This window comes from Armigeres subalbatus, chromosome 1 (genome assembly GCF_024139115.2).
Source record: "Armigeres subalbatus isolate Guangzhou_Male chromosome 1, GZ_Asu_2, whole genome shotgun sequence".
Taxonomy (NCBI): Eukaryota; Metazoa; Arthropoda; class Insecta; order Diptera; family Culicidae; genus Armigeres; species Armigeres subalbatus.
Genome location: NC_085139.1, coordinates 90,296,845 through 90,315,603, shown reverse-complemented (window position 1 = coordinate 90,315,603; position 18,759 = coordinate 90,296,845). Strand labels below are relative to the sequence as shown.

Sequence of the window (18,759 nt, the reverse complement as noted above, 5' to 3'; positions counted from 1 at the left end):
GGCAGAAGTGGGCTTCTCGGTTAATCGGCATCAGCTGTCCCGGCGAAATTATAATCGAGTCGACTGGGCCGGTTCCAAAGATGCGTGGACGCAAACGTCGACTACGAGGCGTGGCCGGTTACACCTGAAACTATTGATCGTCAGCTGCGTTCCATCAAGGAGGTGTAGCCCGAGAACAACATGTACCGACGGCTAGGCAGGTAAGCAACACCCTAACAATCGATACACTCACTAAAGATTTGATTTGATTGCGGAATGTCACTCGATTGTAAAATTCCGAGTTTTTATTTATCTTTGAAACAACGAGTGCAAAGCTCCCTATTAGCACATATGTGTATGAAAACATGTATACCAGTTTATTTGAAATATAAATAAATATATAAATGATTCGTACAATCTCTGCAACTGCAATGACCTTCCTGAAAGCATCCACCATCGATCTGCTTTAACGGAATCTGAAACGCTTTTCCGATAAATCAATCTCGCCCTCCGTGAACTGCATCAGCCGATTAAGGATAATCGTTTCCAGAAGCTTCTCCAGTGTATCCAGCAGACATGCGGGCCTATACGATGCTGGATTCCCTGGCGGCTTGCGTGGTTTTGGCAACAGAACCAACAGGATCGCAACAGGATCTTCTACGTATCCGAAAGTAGCCATTTACTAAACACTCCTGCAGCGCCATCCTGAACAAGTCCTGAAACGCCAAAATTGCGAGTTTTAAGCCACATTTGGAATTCCACTGATGACAGCTCGTCATATGAGACTTGCATCTTCTTCTTCTTCTTATTGGCCTTACATCCCCACACTGGGGGACAGAGCCGCCTCGCAGCTTAGTGTTCATTAAGCACTACCACAGTTATTAACTACGAGGTTTCTAAGCCAAGTTACCATTTTTGCATTCGTATATCATGAGGCTAACACGAAGATACTTTCATGCCCAGGGAAGTCGAGACAATTTCCAATCCGAAAATTGCCTAGACTGGCACCGGGAATCGAACCCAGCCACCCTCAGCATGGTCTTGCTTTGTAGCCGCGCGTCTTACCGCACGGCTAAGGAGGGCCCCAGAGAGACTTGCATACCTGTAGCGATTACTCGGTCTTTATCTTCATACGGGGAAAAAACCGTCCATGATAATCTTCAGCTTAACCGGACACTGACTGCTTGAAGCAGTTGGACCTGCTGATTTTAATCGCCCGTTTGAAAGCCGCTTTTACTTCACGGAAAACTATCTTTTGCTCCTCTCTGACTATTTCAGATCACGCCCTCTGAAAGTGTCTCCTGACTCTAAAATAGGCAGCGCGAAGTGTTGGCAAGTGTTTCGTTTCACCAGTAACTTGGCCGCTGGCTGTTCGTTGGCACTAATTTCCTCGGCATCGTTGCATCGCAAGCCCTCGCTAGCGTTTCCGTCAAAGTTTGTAGCGCCACTGTCCGCTCGAAGTGTTTCGATTAAAATATCCTTGTCGAAGTTCTTGGTCTTTCATCTTCGCCCACTAGACCTTATCTTCCGTCGTACCGTCGGCATTCGTGTTTCAACGCTATACCGGATCGCCTAGTGATCGATATGCGTATAGTCTTCACAAACTCTCCAGTTAATTTTCCTCACCAGCGACGGACTGCAGAAACTGACGTCGATGATCCTCTGCCATATCTGCGAAATGTTCTGAGAGTGCCTTCGTTGTCCAATCTCACTTCCAGCTTTGCCAGCGCCTCCAGCAAACTGTAATCTGCTTCTCCATAAGTGCGTATAGCATCCGGTTGTATTACTCCAAAGTCCACCTTAGCCTAGCAGCTACACACGAAGATCCCGCTAATTTTGGCGATTTTGAAACCATCGCTGTAACTCTCTACCACTTCTTGAATAGGGAATTTGCAAATCACTTGGATAGCTGCAATCTTAGATGAATCTGCCACCCAGTTGCCGTTGTAAGAAAGGATTATTGATAAAGTTTTGACAATTGTTTTTTTTTTATTTCAAAACTTTGTCTTGTGCATAATAAGTATGGCGTTCAGTAAATTAAAGCCAATTGAATACTGCCCTGCCGTAATCTGAAAAAGTGACGTATGTCCCAAATTACAACCTACATGTTTTCCATTTTTCGGTCTATTTTTTACAACCAGCACAGTGTATGGAGGGCTGCGGGACAAAAGATCAACAGGATAAAACGTCGAATGAACAAATTTTAAAAATCTTCTACTTGATCGAAACAAAATAATGAATGATATGTTAAGAATATGCTTCTGAACTAAAATATAGAGTCTAGAGGTTCTTCAGCCACCATTTGAGAGACATGGGGATCGTACACATATTACGTAAGCATTTTTCTGGGTTTTTTAACCCCTCCCTCCCCCCTTATAAGATTTTTTTTTCATACAAATGATTTTTTATTCATATGGTGCGTAAGGAAATGAACCCCACCTCCCCCATAAGTGCTTACGTAATATGTGTACGGCCCCATGGAGGCTTTTTGTTTCGAAAAAGTCAGTTGCTTTATTGCACAAGGATTGTTAGCCTCCTTTAACGCTTCTCAGATGCCTCCTTGCAAGCTGCTTGGAAGCCTCTTTTTAAGAGCCCTCCTTTGAAAAGTCTCGGAACCCACCCTTTCAGAGGCTTGGAAGCCTCTTTTAAAGTGGCTCGGAACACTCCTTTCGAAAGGCTCGGAGGACTCTTTTTAAGAGGTTTGAAAGCAACCTTTCAAGAGGTCCAAAACCCTCCTTTCAAGAAGCCCGGAAGCCTCCTTCTAAGAGGCCCGGAAGCCTCCTGCCAAGAGTCCCGGAAGCCTCCCTTCAAGAGGCATTGAACCCAAGCAGCACACATATTGTAGAGAAGTTATACACTAACACATACACAACCAAATTTAGTCACATTTGAGTTACTGCAACCAAATCAGTGTGAGCTGTGCTACTCGGGAAGCCTCCTTTCAAGAGGCTCGGATGCCTCCTTTCAAGAGGCCCGGAAGCCTCCTTTCAAGAGGCCCAGGCCTCCTTTCAAGAGGCCCGAAGCCTCCTTTCAAGAGGCCCAGAAGCCTCCTTTCCAGAGGCCCAGAAGCCTCCTTTCAAGAGGCCAGAAGCCCTTCTTTCAAGAGGCCCGAAGCCTCCTTTCAAGAGGCCCGAAGCCTCCTTTTAAGAGGCCCGGAAGCCTCCTTTCAAGAGGCCCAGGCCTCCTTTCAAGAGGCCCGAAGCCTCCTTTCAAGAGGCCAGAAGCCTCCTTTCAAGAGGCCAAGCCTCCTTTCAAGAGGCCCGGAAGCCTCCTTTCAAGAGGCCCAGAGCCTCCTTTCAAGAGGCCCGAAGCCTCCTTTCAAGAGGCCCTGAAGCCTCCTTTCAAGAGGCCCGGAAGCCTCCTTTCAAGAGGCCCAGAAGCCTCCTTTCAAGAGGCCCGGAAGCCTCCTTTCAAGAGGCCCAGGAAGCCTCCTTTCAAGAGGCCCGGAAGCCTCCTTTCAAGAGGCCCAGGCCTCCTTTCAAGAGGCCTGAAGCCTCCTTTCAAGAGGCCCTGAAGCCTCCTTTCAAGAGGCCAGAAGCCTCCTTTCAAGAGGCCAGAAGCCTCCTTTCAAGAGGCAAGGAAGCCCCCCTTCAAGAGGCCCAGAAGCCTCCTTTCTTATTTATTTTTTTATTTATTTATTTTATTTCATCAACCAACGTAGACTAGTACATATACATATACATGTTTGTTTTGTAATGCTATAGTATAATTAAATAATAGGTTTTTTTAGTAAAGTGATGTATAATTTCGATTTTGAATTTATATTGCTGAATTTGTAATGTTTGTTCTTTGGAAATACTGTCTAATGTTATGCCGAGACATTGTTAAGTCAATAGTTTCGCAGTGTTGATTGTAAACGGTCATCATTCGGTTGAGAGGCCCAAATTTGGCGTAATTTGTTCGGCAGTGGTTGGTTAAAATAATGTTCTATGTCGAAGTAGCCGAGAAGGTATGTAAAAGTTAAATTTCGATTAAATTTCAGTTGAATCAACACGTTGAGAAACACTATCGTTAACAAATGAAACCGTTGCACATTCTCGACGCTCTTTCAAATTTTGTATATTTATAACCATGCAACGTGCTTCATAAGATGGAAGAGGAAATGACGTCCAACCTAATTTACGAAGAGCGTATAATAGAAATTGTTTTTGTACTGACTCTATTCTTTCTTCATGTGTGGTTGTATAAGGCGACCATACAATGCTACAATATTCCAGTATAGATCGTACATATGAAATATATAGTGTTTTGATTGTGTCGGGATCCTGAAAGTTGAAGCAAAAACGCTTGATAAAGCCTAGCATATTATTAGCTTTGTGGATGATTGTGTTATAGTGATCAACAAGAGTTAGCTTCGAATCTAAAATCACTCCTAAATCCCTAACTCTTTCGTGTCTTTCTACAGTATTGTTCCCTAATACAATTTGTGTATTTGGTGTTATTTGGTGTATTTTGGTGTTTCAAGAGGCCTGGAAGCCTCCTTTTAAGAGGCCAAAAAGCCTCCTTTCAAGAGGCCCAGAAGGCTCTTTTCAAGAACCCGGGAAGCCTCCTTTCAAGAGGCCCGAAAGCCTCTTCTCAAGACGCCTGGGAGCCTTTTTTCAAGAGGCCCGGAGGCCTCCTCTCAAGAGGCCAGGAAGCCTCCTTTTAAGAGGCCCGGAAGCCTCCTTTCAAGAGGCCAGAAGCCTCCTTTCAAGAGGCCTGGAAGCCTCCTTTTAAGAGGCCCGGAAGTCTCCTTTCAAGAGGCCCGGAAGCCTCCTTTCAGAAGGCCCGGAAGCCTCCTTTCAGAAGGCCCAGGCCTCCTTTCAGAAGGCCCAGGCCTCCTTTCAGAAGGCCCAGAAGCCTCCTTTCAGAAGGCCCAGGCCTCCTTTCAAGAGGCCGGAAGCCTCATTTCAAGAGGCCCAGGTGCCTTTTTTCAAGAGGCCCAGAAGCCTCCTTTCAAGAGGCCCAGGCCTCCTTTCAAGAGGCCCAGGCCTCCTTTCAAGAGGCCCAGAAGCCTCCTTTCAAGAGGCCCAGAAGCCTCCTTTCAAGAGGCCAGGCCTCCTTTCAAGAGGCCCGGAAGCCTCCTTTCAAGAGGCCCAAGCCTCCTTTCAAGAGGCCAGAAGCCTCCTTTCAAGAGGCCAGAAGCCTCCTTTCAAGAGGCCCAGGCCTCCTTTCAAGAGGCCCGGAAGCCTCCTTTCAAGAGGCCCAGGCCTCCTTTCAAGAGGCCTGAAGCCTCCTTTCAAGAGGCCCAGAGCCTCCTTTCAAGAGGCCAGAAGCCTCCTTTCAAGAGGCCCAGGCCTCCTTTCAAAGGCCCGGAAGCCTCCTTTCAAGAGGCCCGGAAGCCTCCTTTCAAGAGGGCCCGGAAGCCTCCTTTCAAGAGGCCCAGAAGCCTCCTTTCAAGAGGCCCAGGCCTCCTTTCAAGAGGCCGGAAGCCTCCTTTCAAGAGGGCCAGAAGCCTCCTTTCAAGAGGGCCGGAAGCCTACTTTCAAGTGGTTAGGAAGCCCTCTTTCAAGAGGTCCGAAAGCATCCTTTCAAGAGGCCCGGAAGCCTCCTTTCAAGAGGCCCGGAAGCCTCCTTTCAAGAGGCCCGGAAGCATCCTTTCAAGAGGCCCGGAAGCCTCCTTTCAAGAGGCCCGGAAGCCTCCTTTCAAGAGGCCCCGGAAGCCTCCTTTCAAGAGGCCCCGGAAGCCTCCTTTCAAGAGGCCCGGAAGCCTCCTTTCAAGAGGCCACAGTCTCCTTTCAAGAGGCCCGGAAGCCTCCTTTCAAGAGGCCCGGAAGCCTCCTTTCAAGAGGCCAGGAAGCCTCCTTTCAAGAGGCCCGGAAGCCTCCTTTCAAGAGGCCCAGGCCTCCTTTCAAGAGGCCAGGAAGCCTCCTTTCAAGAGGCCCAGAAGCCTCCTTTCAAGAGGCCCAGGCCTCCTTTCAAGAGGCCGGAAGCCTCCTTTCAAGAGGCCCAGAGCCTCCTTTCAAGAGGCCCAGGCCTCCTTTCAAGAGGCTCGGAAGCCTCCTTTCAAGAGGCCCGGAAGCCTCCTTTCAAGAGGCCCGGAAGCCTCATTTCAAGAGGCCCGGAAGCCTCCTTTCTAGAGGCCCGGAAGCCTCCTTTCTAGAGGCCCAGAAGCATCCTTTCAAGAGGCCCAGAAGCCTCCTTTCAAAAGTCCCAGAAGTCTCCTTTCAAGATGCTCGGAAGCCTCCTTTCAAGAGGCTCGGAAGCCTCCTTTCAAGAGGCTCGGAAGCCTCCTTTCAAGAGGCTCGGAAGCCTCCTTTCAAGAGGCTCGGAAGCCTCCTTTCAAGAGGCCAGGAAGCCTCCTTTCAAGAGGCCCGGAAGCCTCCTTTCAAGAGGCCCAGGCCTCCTTTCAAGAGGCCAGAAGCCTCCTTTCAAGAGGCCCGGAAGCCTCCTTTCAAGAGGCCAGAAGCCTCCTTTCAAGAGGCCCAGAGCCTCCTTTCAAGAGGCCGGAAGCCTCCTTTCAAGAGGCCCAGGCCTCCTTTCAAGAGGCCAGAAGCCTCCTTTCAAGAGGCCAGGAAGCCTCCTTTCAAGAGGCCCAGAAGCCTCCTTTCAAGAGGCCCAGGCCTCCTTTCAAGAGGCCCAAGCCTCCTTCAAGAGGCCCAAGCCTCCTTTCAAGAGGCCAGAAGCCTCCTTTCAAGAGGCCAGGAAGCCTCCTTTCAAGAGGCCAGGAAGCCTCCTTTCAAGAGGCCCGAGAGCCTCCTTTCAAGAGGCCTGAAAGCCTCCTTTCAAGAGGCCCGAAGCCTCCTTTCAAGAGGCCCAGAGCCTCCTTTCAAGAGGCCCGAAGCCTCCTTTCAAGAGGCCAGAAGCCTCCTTTCAAGAGGCCCGGAAGCCTCCTTTCAAGAGGCCCAGGCCTCCTTTCAAGAGGCCCAGGCCTCCTTTCAAGAGGCCCAGGCCTCCTTTCAAGAGACCCGGAAGCCTCCTTTCAAGAGGCCCGGAAGCCTCCTTTCAAGAGGCCCTGAAGCCTCCTTTCAAGAGGCCCAGAAGCCTCCTTTCAAGAGGCCTGAAGCCTCCTTTCAAGAGGCCCAGAAGCCTCCTTTCAAGAGGCCCAGAAGCCTCCTTTCAAGAGGCCCTGGAAGCCTCCTTTCAAGAGGCCCGGAAGCCTCCTTTCAAGAGGCCCGGAAGCCTCCTTTCAAGAGGCCCAGGCCTCCTTTCAAGAGGCCCGGAAGCCTCCTTTCAAGAGGCCCGGAAGCCTCCTTTCAAGAGGCCCAAGCCTCCTTTCAAGAGGCCCGGAAGCCTCCTTTCAAGAGGCCCTGAAGCCTCCTTTCAAGAGGCCCTGAAGCCTCCTTTCAAGAGGCCCTGGAAGCCTCCTTTCAAGAGGCCCGAAGCCTCCTTTCAAGAGGCCCAGGCCTCCTTTCAAGAGGCCCGAAGCCTCCTTTCAAGAGGCCCGGAAGCCTCCTTTCAAGAGGCCCGGAAGCCTCCTTTCAAGAGGCTCGGAAGCCTCCTTTGTAGAGGCCCGGAATCCTCCTTTCAAGAGGCACGGAAGCCTCTTTTCAAGAGGCCCGGAAGCTTCCTTTCAAGAGGCTCGGAAGCCTCCTTTCAAGAGATCCGGAAGCCTCATTTCAAGAGGCCCGGAAGCCTCCTTTCAAGAGGGCCGGAAGCCTCCTTTCAAGATGCCAGAAAGCCTCCTTTCAAGAGGGCCGGAAGCCTCCTTTCAAGAGGACCGGAAGCCTCATTTCAAGAGGCTCGAAAGTCTCCTTTCAAGAGACCCAGCAGCCTCCTTTCAAGAGGCCCGGAAGCCTCCTTTCAAGAGGCCCGGAAGCCTCCTTTCAAGAGGCCCGGAAGCCTCCTTTCAAGAGGCCCGGAAGCCTCCTTTCAAGAGGCCCGGAAGCCTCCTTTCAAGAGGCCCAGAGCCTCCTTTCAAGAGGCCCAGGCCTCCTTTCAAGAGGCCCGGAAGCCTCCTTTCAAGAGGCTCGGAAGCCTCCTTTCAAGAGGCCCGGAAGCCTCCTTTCAAGAAGCCCGGGACCCCCCATTCGAGAGGCCCGGATGCCTCCTTTCAAGAGGCCCGGAAGCCTCCTTTCAAGAGGCCCGGAAGCCTCCTTTCAAGAGGCCCCACATCCTCCTTCCAAGCGCCCCGAAAGCCCCCTTTCAAGAGGCCCGGAAGCCTCCTTTCAAGAGGCCCAGAAGCCTCCTTTCAGGAGGCCCAGAAGCCTCCTTTCAAGAGGCCCGGAAGCCTCCTTTCAAGAGGCCCGGAAGCCTCCTTTCAAGAGGCCCGGAAGCCTCCTTTCAGAAGGCCCGGAAGCCTCCTTTCAGAAGGCCCGGAAGCCTCCTTTCAGAAGGCCCGGAAGCCTCCTTTCAGAAGGCCCGGAAGCCTCCTTTCAGAAGGCCCGGAAGCCTCCTTTCAGAAGGCCCGGAAGCCTCCTTTCAAGAGGCCCGGAAGCCTCCTTTCAAGAGGCCCGGAAGCCTCCTTTCAAGAGGCCCGGAAGCCTCCTTTCAAGAGGCCCGGAAGCCTCCTTTCAAGAGGCCCGGAAGCCTCCTTTCAAGAGGCCCGGAAGCCTCCTTTCAAGAGGCCCGGAAGCCTCCTTTCAAGAGGCCCGGAAGCCTCCTTTCAAGAGGCCCGGAAGCCTCCTTTCAAGAGGCCCGGAAGCCTCCTTTCAAGAGGCCCGGAAGCCTCCTTTCAAGAGGCCCAGAGCCTCCTTTCAAGAGGCCCGAAGCCTCCTTTCAAGAGGCCCGGAAGCCTCCTTTCAAGAGGCCCGGAAGCCTCCTTTCAAGAGGCCCAGAGCTTCCTTTCAAGAGGCCTGAAGCCTCCTTTCAAGAGGCCCAGAAGCCTCCTTTCAAGAGGCCCAGAAGCCTCCTTTCAAGAGGCCCGGAAGCCTCCTTTCAAGAGGCCCAGGCCTCCTTTCAAGAGGCCCGGAAGCCTCCTTTCAAGAGGCCCGAAGCCTCCTTTCAAGAGGCATGGAAGCCTCCTTTAAGAGGCCCGGAAGTCTCCTTTCAAGAGGCCCGGAAGCCTCCTTTCAGAAGGCCCGGAAGCCTCCTTTCAGAAGGCCCGAAGCCTCCTTTCAGAAGGCCCAGGCCTCCTTTCAGAAGGCCCGGAAGCCTCTTTTCAAGAGGCCCGGAAGCCTCCTTTCAAGAGGCCAGAAGCCTCCTTTCAAGAGGCCCAAGCCTCCTTTCAAGAGGCCCGAAGCCTCCTTTCAAGAGGCCCAGAAGCCTCCTTTCAAGAGGCCCGAAGCCTCCTTTCAAGAGGCCAGAAGCCTCCTTTCAAGAGGCCCGGAAGCCTCCTTTCAAGAGGCCCGGAAGCCTCCTTTCAAGAGGCCCGGAAGCCTCCTTTCAAGAGGCCCGGAAGCCTCCTTTCAAGAGGCCCGGAAGCCTCCTTTCAAGAGGCTCGGAAGCCTCCTTTAAAGGGCCTCGGAAGCCTAGTTTAAAGAGGCTCGGAAGCCCTCAATAGTCATAAAAATCCTGTTGGAAGCTGTTCGCCTCCTTCTACGTTTCTTGGAAGACTCTTTCCAATCAGCTCGAACGCCTCCTTTTAAGAGTCCTCCTTTTAAGAGGCCTCCTTTCAAGTGGTTCGGAAGCTTTTTTGTAGGATGCTTTATGAATAAACTAAATTTGTATAGGAAAGCTTCACGGAAAAATGAAAATTTGAGCCAATTTCATGGAGGGCCCGTAAGGCCCATTAGTTTTAAGGTCTATTTTTCATGTTTCTTATAAGTCACGCTTATTTTCATCCAAAGAAAAAAGGGGGTACCTCAATTAATGCAAAAGCTCCAAGGGGTACCTCTCAAGAAAAAGGTTGAGAACCGCTGGCCTACAGCAGTTGCTGTGCAGCTTCGCAATGATTGAGATTTAATTGGATGATCTTCATTAATCCCGGCCCACCATTTCCTTCTTGTATGCAGGGCATTGGAAGCCATCCGTTGCATTGTCATTTCCGTCTTCCGGTTTGCAGAGCAGACATCTTGGTTGCTTCGTGCAGTCCCTAGCAACGTGTCTTCCTTGACCACATTTTCTACATAAACCGGACCTGTCCGGGACTTTGCAGTTTCGCACCTGGTGTCCAAACGCCATGCATTTGAAGCATCGCTCCATCTGTTTTGTGACTGGAGGGGTGAGTCTCAATGGACACACCGACCATCCGACCGTAGTGCCACTGTCTTCGGCCACTGTCTCTTGCGTTAAAACTCTTACGTTTGTTTCACTACCTAAGGAATTGGCAACGAGCTCCCGGAAGGCCGAGCTCTTGATCGTGGGAGCCTTCTTCAGCTCGAACAGCAACTCCATCTTCTAGGTACGCCTAGTCCTCGCCACTTTTTCACCCAAGGCCTCAAGCTCCAGGTCCTTTCTCATCTTCGGTAAGATCGCTGCATACGTCGTCTCATCGCTCACTTCGACTATCAAGGCGTCCTCTTTGACCCTCTCACTAGAGAAGCGATGTTTTTCTTTTGCGGCAGCTTTAATTGCAGGTTTGGTGCTCGTCACTAGAAGCTTGATCTTAGTGTGTACATTGCGCTTGGTCTTCACGAAGGCATAAAGATCGTTGACTCACTTGCTCACCTCCATCAGGTTGGACCTCCCAAGTTGTAGCTCCTCCTGAGTAGTACTTTCCGATTTTGGGGTGGACACCCTATTCTCGGATCCTAGCTCCTGTTGACCTGCCTTGTTCTGAACAGCCTTACTGCTGGTTCTAGCAACTGCTGTCTGCGACATCACTGGCGAGCTGTGAAGCTCCCCACTTCTTGCGAAAACATTCGTCTCGCCTGCTCCTTCGTTGTTTTTGGTGATTATGTCCATGTTTCGGCCCCCATCTTGGCCGTTATATCTACCTGCTACCTGTTGTAGATAGTCACCTATTCTATCCATAAACCAATGCTCGTTCGACGTCGCGTCGTTTACAGAATTATTTCTGATGTGCCGGTTGGCACTTCTGGTGGGCTTTGAGCGGCTCACAGCTATTCAAATTCACATGGGGCAGCAGGAACTTTGTCTAAGGGCTTGACGATCCCTTCCCATGTCCACCTGTGAGTTAAGGGGGGCCTGTCTAGGACGTTGTGGGGTTTGCCAGTGGGCTTGATAGGGCTTGCTTACGTGAGCTTTTTGTAGAGGTTCAACATAGATCACTGGCAAACCCCACAACGTCCTGGACAGGCCCCCTAACTCACAGTGGGGTTGTCAAGCCCTGGGACAAAGTCCGTGCTACCCCATGTGAATTTGAATAGCTGTGAGCCAAGAACAACGCAATGGTGATGCCAATGGTGGGTGTGATCCCTTCTTCGAAAGTAGTTCTGCCGTTTCGTTTGTCCGTCCTTCCTATGTTTACCCTCAGTCAAAATTTATCAGAATATGTCCTCGGGTTTGTTAAAAATTCATCAAATAACTCTTCCTTTTTCACAGTTCCAAATTATGCCAAATGACTCACTCTTTTATTGCAGTTCAAAATTATGCAGAATGACCTTACGCCAAATGACTTTATGTCAAATGAATCTTACCAATCGTGAATTTGGTTGTGCAGCGTAATGTTGCTTTCATTAACATTTACATCATTTTTAACCTTGGCGGTCCGATGTCTACAAATCTGTTACAGCTATAGAGTTAAAAGCATTGCTGTCGAATTTTTTTTTTTTAAATAGATGTCTAGTTTGGAAAGATTAAAACAAAAATAATTACGTAAATTACTGTAAAATGTTCAATATCAACATTTGGGTGTGTTGTTGATAGTACGATGTATTTTTTAGCCTATTTTCTTTAATCAAAAACGTAAAGCAGATCTCGTATTCAAAAGAAGCTCTGCCTAACGTCAACAGATACAAACCTTCCTTTATTTCGTTTTTTATCTTCTCGATACGGAAAATAAGCAATGTCTTATTAAAAATGCAACCTAGTTGGAGACGAATTTTAAGGTTCTGCAAAATATACATCTACCTTCATTTCAAAAATATTTTAAAACAGAATTCAACACTGAACTCGACGTTAATCACGTGAGAGCAAATTCTCGCCCGGCTCCCGCTTCGTTCTCATTTATCGCAGGAAAATGTCATCCTCTTTCCACCCGACTCACAGGAGAGACAACCCAGCAGGGAGCGAACCGGCCGACCCACATCGGGAAACCACCGAAGCCGTGGACCGTGGAAATTCATTCAACTTTTCCAGCATCATCGTTCCTATCGTATCGTAGCCCCAATGCAATGTTGGACGACGACTGTGAACGAACCCCAGTGTTCCGAGCCCGGAGACCGAAACCGCCAACTCCGGTTTCGGATTTGCAAACCCAATTCAGTTCGGTGCGAACGTCTGTACGAAACGAAAGCTTTTCCAGCTGAGCTCCCTTACAGGACCTCATTGGGCAGCAGAACAGCAGTTCTGCATTTTCCTCTGCTTCTGTGGGTATATCCGGCGGATTAGTGTCTGTGTTCGATGTTTGATTGTGTCAGTGTGCATTGGGGAAGGATTCGCTGGAACATAGCCATCCACAGCCAAGTTGACTACTGGACCGGAAAGACGGTCGCCGTTTGAGCTTTGAAGCGCGCAGTAGGGTTGCCTCTGCAATAAAAACAACATTTGGCAGGACCTATTACTGCTCCGATTGCTCTTCATTGCCGGAAGCTAACCCGGTAGGTGGGCTCTAAAGTGGAAGGGGAGTTCTGTGCGGTGGAACGTTAATCTGCTGCTGCTGCCGCCAACGGCAAGTGCTTCGCAGGTCCACCTCTCAGTTGTATCAGCACTGGCAGTCGACTCGGTTCGCGGAAGGCAATCTCCCGCCGAGACCGAATTATTGTGAGGGGTTGATTTGTGGAAGTATTTGAGTGCAAAGTGTTAAGTTGGGCCACCGCTTCTTGGCTGACCGACCATGGCGGTTAACGGAGCTGTTGACAACGGTCAACGTTTTTGACCTTCCGCGGGAGGAAAGAAAAAAAAAAGTTTAACGGCAACGAAGGCCAGTGGAAGGCAATTGCTGCGCGGTGAAAATTGAATTATGCTTTTCATTATTTGCGAGTTAAGGAAGGACGCCCCCGCAGCGAATTTCGTCTAAGCGATAACGCAGAAGAAAAGAAACCCAAAAACCAAAGTGGATGCGAATCCCCTCGGAGGAACCACGTTGGCAATAATTTAAAATTGTGCGCTTGTTCGTTTGGTCGTGTTTCGGCTGAAGTCGAAGAAAACAAGGATAACGGAACAAAAGATTTTTCGTAGTGAGAGGGTGAGGTGATGCGAAAAAAGATTGGAGAATTTGGGGGATTTGAAAAACCACCAAGCAGTGTCAAGTGAAGTGTTAATAACGGTGCAGATTTGATTGAAAGCTTTTGGGCTCTTCCGAAAAGTGAAAAGTGGAGCGTTTTCAATTGATAAGGGAATTTGAAGATTGTTAGTTGTTTTGATGAAAATTCTGGAAAAGGTTGGAACAAAGTGAATCTGATTGTAAGCGGACATCGGAAGAAAATTTGAAACTACTTCGGACAATCCAGTGAAGCTAAGTCAAGATGAAGATGCTTCGAGCAGGCGGTCTTCTCTGGTTGGTATTTTTTATGAACGTTGCGGTCGTCTGTTTTGCTGAGATTTCAATCACGGGTAAGTAAGACTAACAGTTTCTTTCAATCGAATGTAAATGTGAAATGATAAATTTAAAAAAATTAACTTATTTAATTCATAATCATTCCGTTTTGCATCACATTAAGATATCTTAAAAAAAAGAAAATGAAAATGGTTTTGGTAAAATATAATCAAGTTACTTTGACCAGTGTATAAAATTCTTTAAATTATTCATCGTAGCTATACATTTTTTGTTCGTTCAATCCAGCGAGGTTCTATAACACTGAACATTCAACACTTACCAAAAGTTCACTTTCTTGAAACAAACAGGAATATTAAGGCGATTAAGGCTGTAATAAAGCTTCCAATGAATGATTAAATTTCTAATGATAAAACGATTCAACTCTATGATTGAAGATTGTTGTATGACCTCGTGTCATCGGAAAAAGGCCAGCCGAATACGTTAGGTACTTGTCGGGGACAAAATAGTATTTACGTGTAGTCCGTAGCTAACCAGGGGGAAAACTGGTTCCTTTGCGAACGTGTTGTAAGTCATGGCCTTCTGACGCTCAATTCAAATTATGCCGCGTTGGGGCGGTTGCGTATGGCGAGTCACGTGAGACGTAAGATCGATAAAATAGATATCGGCAATGCACATTATGCATTTTACACACCGCCAAAAGAGAATTCAAATAACTATGAATTTATGGCACACATTTTCCCTCTTCTGTAAAAAATATAATCCTGTGCCTCCAAAAAGTTGCACGGTCTTAACCCTTATGCGGCCAACAAAAAAAAACACACGTCGATGGCCGACAGGGTACCCGTGTTCCACTAAATTGATATTCTCATAACTTCAACAATTTTCAACCGATTTGGATAATTTTGACAGTTTTGGAAACAGAAACTCATATACTTTTTGCCTATTGTCAAGGTTTACAGCTTATGCCCATGGTCATTCAAGAAATTTTTGAAGTAAGGCTTAAGAGTCTACACGTGTAACCAAAGGCCATTCAGCCAGATTCAAATATGCTACAAGCTCTTTGCGCTTCTTAGAATTGAAAGTGTTTACAGTATATGCTTCGGGTAATGCAAAAATCCCTGAAATGAAGTCTTAGTCATCCGAGAAATCCCTGGAGTAAAGCTTAAAGATCTACTCGCGTAACCAAAGGCCTATTATGCAAATTCAAACACGGTACATGCTCTTTGTGGTACTTAGCATAGAATGCGTTCACAGTATATGCTCCGAGTCATCCAAGAAATCTCTGGAATAAGGCCTTAAGGTCTACACTCGTAACCATGGGTCTATGGACTTGTCTCAAAAGTGGTACATGCTCTTTGCGCATCTTGAAATCAAATGTGATCACTACATATGTTCTGCGCTATCGAAGAAATCTCGCGCATAAGTCCTCTGGCACATTCATTGCATATGTTCATGGTCATCCAAGAAAACCCTGGAAAAGGCCTTCAGGTCTACACGCGTAACCAGAGATCTTTTAGATTGTTTCAAAACTGGTACATGCCCTTTGTGGTACATAGAATAGAACGCCTTTATTGCATATGTTCATGGTCATCCAAGAAAACCCTGGAAAAGGCCTTAAGATCTACACGCGTAACTAAAGAGGTTTCAGATTTTTTCAAAAGTGTTACATGCCCTTTGTGGTACATAGAATAGATTGCGTCCATTGCATAGGTTCATGGTCATCCAAGAAAACCCTGGAATAGGACTTTAAATCTGCATGGGTACCCAGAGATCTTTTGGCTTGTTTCAAAAGTGGTACATGCCCTTTGTGGTACATAGAAAAGAATACGTCCATTGCATATGTTTATGGTCTTCCAAGAAAATGCTAAAATAGGCCTCAGGATCTTCACACGTAACCTTTCGGATTGTTTCAAAAGTGGCATATGCCCTTTTTAGTACATTGAATATACCGCTTTCATTGCATATGCTCATGGGTATCCAAGAGAACACTTGAACAATCAGCAAGAACTTCACGCGTAACCAGAGTTCCTTCGGCCTAGTTGAATAGTTACACATGCCTTTTATAGTACGTAGAATAGAATGCACCCATTTTAAATGTTAATGGTCATCCAAGAAAACCCTGAAGTAAGGCATAAGGATCTACACCAGAGATATATCAGCCTGTTTTAAATTTGGTACATGCCTTTGGGGCCCATGAATAAAATGCGTTCATGGCATATGCTAATGGTCATCCTAGAAATTTATGGAGTTAAACTTCTAGGCTTACACGAATATCTAGAGGGTCTTTAAGGTCACTCCTTACGGAATCCAAGTTTCAAAGTGCTCGCGTTTTCGGGGGCACACCACTCGATACGGAAGTAACGCACAACTGTCATTTTTATTATTTCACGCATGCTGCGACGCAGCAAAGCTAAATCAACAAAAAATACAGTTGTGCGCCGCCTCCGTATCGATTGATGTGCCCCCGAAAACGCGAGCACTTTGAAACTTGGATTCCGTGAGGAGTGGCCTTAATCTAATTTTAATATGGTACATGATCTTCGCGATATTAGCCCGTTTTTTCCCTCGCGTTCTCGGCGTGAAGTTGTATCGTTCCAATTTATTTACATTTTGCATTTCCAAAGCATAGACTTCATATTAGTGATATCAATGAAGTTTGTATATTAGGTTATCTGTTCCATTATTAATAACATGCTCCTATATCAATAACATTCGCAAAACAGGCAATTTAGGCTCAATTTGTGTCGTGTTTTGTTGTTTTCCGACGTGCTCACTGGTGAAAAAAATCACAAAAATGAGAAACAAAACAAATAGCGCACCAATTCTTTGTTTTCGAATGGTATTGATTTGGGCACATGGTATGAATTCAAGGAGCAGTTCCCCTACTTGGAACTAACAACAACAAGACAACAATAACTACTTGGAATGCTAATATATCAAGATGAGGTTCCACATCTTGTTTATTCTTCAATAACTGCCCAGAGCTAATGACAACAACTTGAACTACTTGAAATGCAAACATATATCAATAGCCTTCCGTTCGTGGGTTGATCTACAGATCATTCCTATATGGAGTTCATAGACTACCTAACCTAGTACCATGGCAAAAACAAAACTACAGCAGACGTTCGATAACAAGCATTGCAAGTCATTTAACTGCAATTCGATAGTTGCAACAGTTTTACAGTTATCGGACCGCTAAACTTCAAACCGATGTCAGACTCAATGACAGCTGCATTGCGCTGCACATTAAGATGCACTTTTCTTGTATTTGACGTTCGATTGACAACCGTTTGACGTCTAGAAGGCGTTGCAGTTATCGAACGGCATTCGATAACTGAAAAGTAAACATTTTGCAGTTATCGAACGGCTACTGTACTAGGAATGCGTATATTTACTCAGATGAGGTTGACCCGATTTTGTCACTCCCAGATTTTGTCTACCCCTGATTTTGCCTAACCCGATTTTATCACGTTTTCGATCCAATTTGCCGCAAACAATAAAGATTTTCATGAAATAACTTTCACTGCCTGTAGCTTATTATGAATCATTTATGAGTACCTGTTGATAAGTTTGTACGTCTCTTCGACAAAAAAAAATACGGATTCCATTCACGTATTTTGCCTTGCCTTCATTACGGAGCCCACGACAATGAATATAACTACTTAAAATACAAACATATACCAAGAAGGAGTCGCACAACTTGCTTATTTTCAAATAACTGCCTCTATTAAGGAGATTGATCCATCGACCTTGACTCTATTTCATAGACTACCTGAAGCTCAAGACAACAACAAGAACTACTTGGAATACAAACATATACCAAGATGGGGTCACAAAACTTGTTTATTCTTCGACAACTGCCTTCATTACGGAGATTGATCTAGAGAACTTCGGTGGGATTTGATCCAACGAAACCAGAACGCTAGACAGGTGTTTTCCCTACTAAGCTACGAAGGACCTCCGTCGTCCTCCGCAGCTTAGCGGGTACTGATGAAACCAAATTCACAGCACCGGGCATGTAGCCGAACTCTCGCAATACATTCTCAGAACTAACTCTCTCATATATGTTTTTGTACAATGCCAACCAAGTAGGATGAGTATTTAGTGTTATCTGGCTCCTACACACTTGCTTCATCACCAACGGCGCTCGATGAAGTAGGGTTGTGTGAGATTGGGCCAGTTGGTCGTCAGATCCCAACTCGACCACATAAGCGAAGAGAGATCGCCTTTCGAGTTCAGTACATTCAAAGTTAATTGCCTATGTTCCGGGTATTGAGCCACCCGGAGTGGAAATTAATTACTATGTCTGAAACTCGATTATGCATATGCACAACATGTAATAGATTAAGTTCGGAAAAGGTATTGGAGGAAAACCGCTACCTTCCGTCCCTCCCAGTTGTTCTTCAATAACTGCATCCGTTACGGAGGTTGATCTACCGACCTTGACTCTATGGAGTTCGTAGACTACCTGGAGCCCACGACAACAACAAGAACTACATGGAATACAAACATATACCAAGAAAGGGTCACGCTACTTGTTTATTCTTCGATAACTGCCTTCATTACGGAGATTGATCCGAAGATCTTGACTGTATGGCGTTCGTAGACTACCTGGAACTCACAACAACAACAAGAAATACATGAAATACAAACATATACCAAGAAGGGGTCACACAACTTGTTTATTCTTCAATAACTGCCTCCATTACGGAGGTTGATCCACAGACCTTGAATCTATGGAGTTCGTAGACTACCTGGAGCCCACGACAACAAGAACTACTTGGAATACAAACATATACCAAGAAGAGGTCACAAAACATGTTTATTCTTCAATAACTGCCTCCATTACGAAGATTGATCCACAGACCTTGACTCTATGGAGTTCGTAGACTACCTGGAACCAATGACAACAAGAACTACTTAGAATACAAACAAATACCATGAAGGCGTGACACAACTTGTTTATTCTTCAATAACTGCCTCCGTTACCAATGTCGAACCCCATACCTTGACTCTATGGAGTTCGTAGACTACCTGGAGTCCTCGACAACAACAAGAATTACTTGGAATACACACATATACCAAGAAGGGGTCACGCAACTTGTTTATTCTTCGATAACTGCCTCCATTATGGAGATAGATCCGAAGATCTTGACTGTATGGAGTTCGTAGACTACCTGGAATTCACGACAACAACAAGAACTACATGAAATACAAACATATACCAAGAAGGGGTCACACAACTTGTTTTTTCTTCAATAACTGCCTCCATTACGGAGGTTGATCCACCGACCTTGAATCTATGGAGTTCGTAGACTACCTGGAGCCAACGACAACAACAAGAACTACTTGGAATA

At 47.0% G+C, this 18,759-nt stretch overlaps 1 protein-coding gene across 1 annotated transcript in view; it reads left to right on the top strand.

Moving 5' to 3' along the window:
* The first annotated feature begins 13,382 nt into the window (after positions 1-13,382).
* The window catches only part of LOC134221953 (uncharacterized), a 396,732-nt gene continuing 391,355 nt past the window's right edge, over positions 13,383-18,759 (top strand). The window contains exon 1 of the mRNA XM_062701135.1: positions 13,383-13,455. Coding sequence (XP_062557119.1) covers positions 13,413-13,455 — 43 coding nt within the window. The 5' untranslated portion in view covers positions 13,383-13,412. The remainder of the gene's footprint in view (positions 13,456-18,759) is intronic.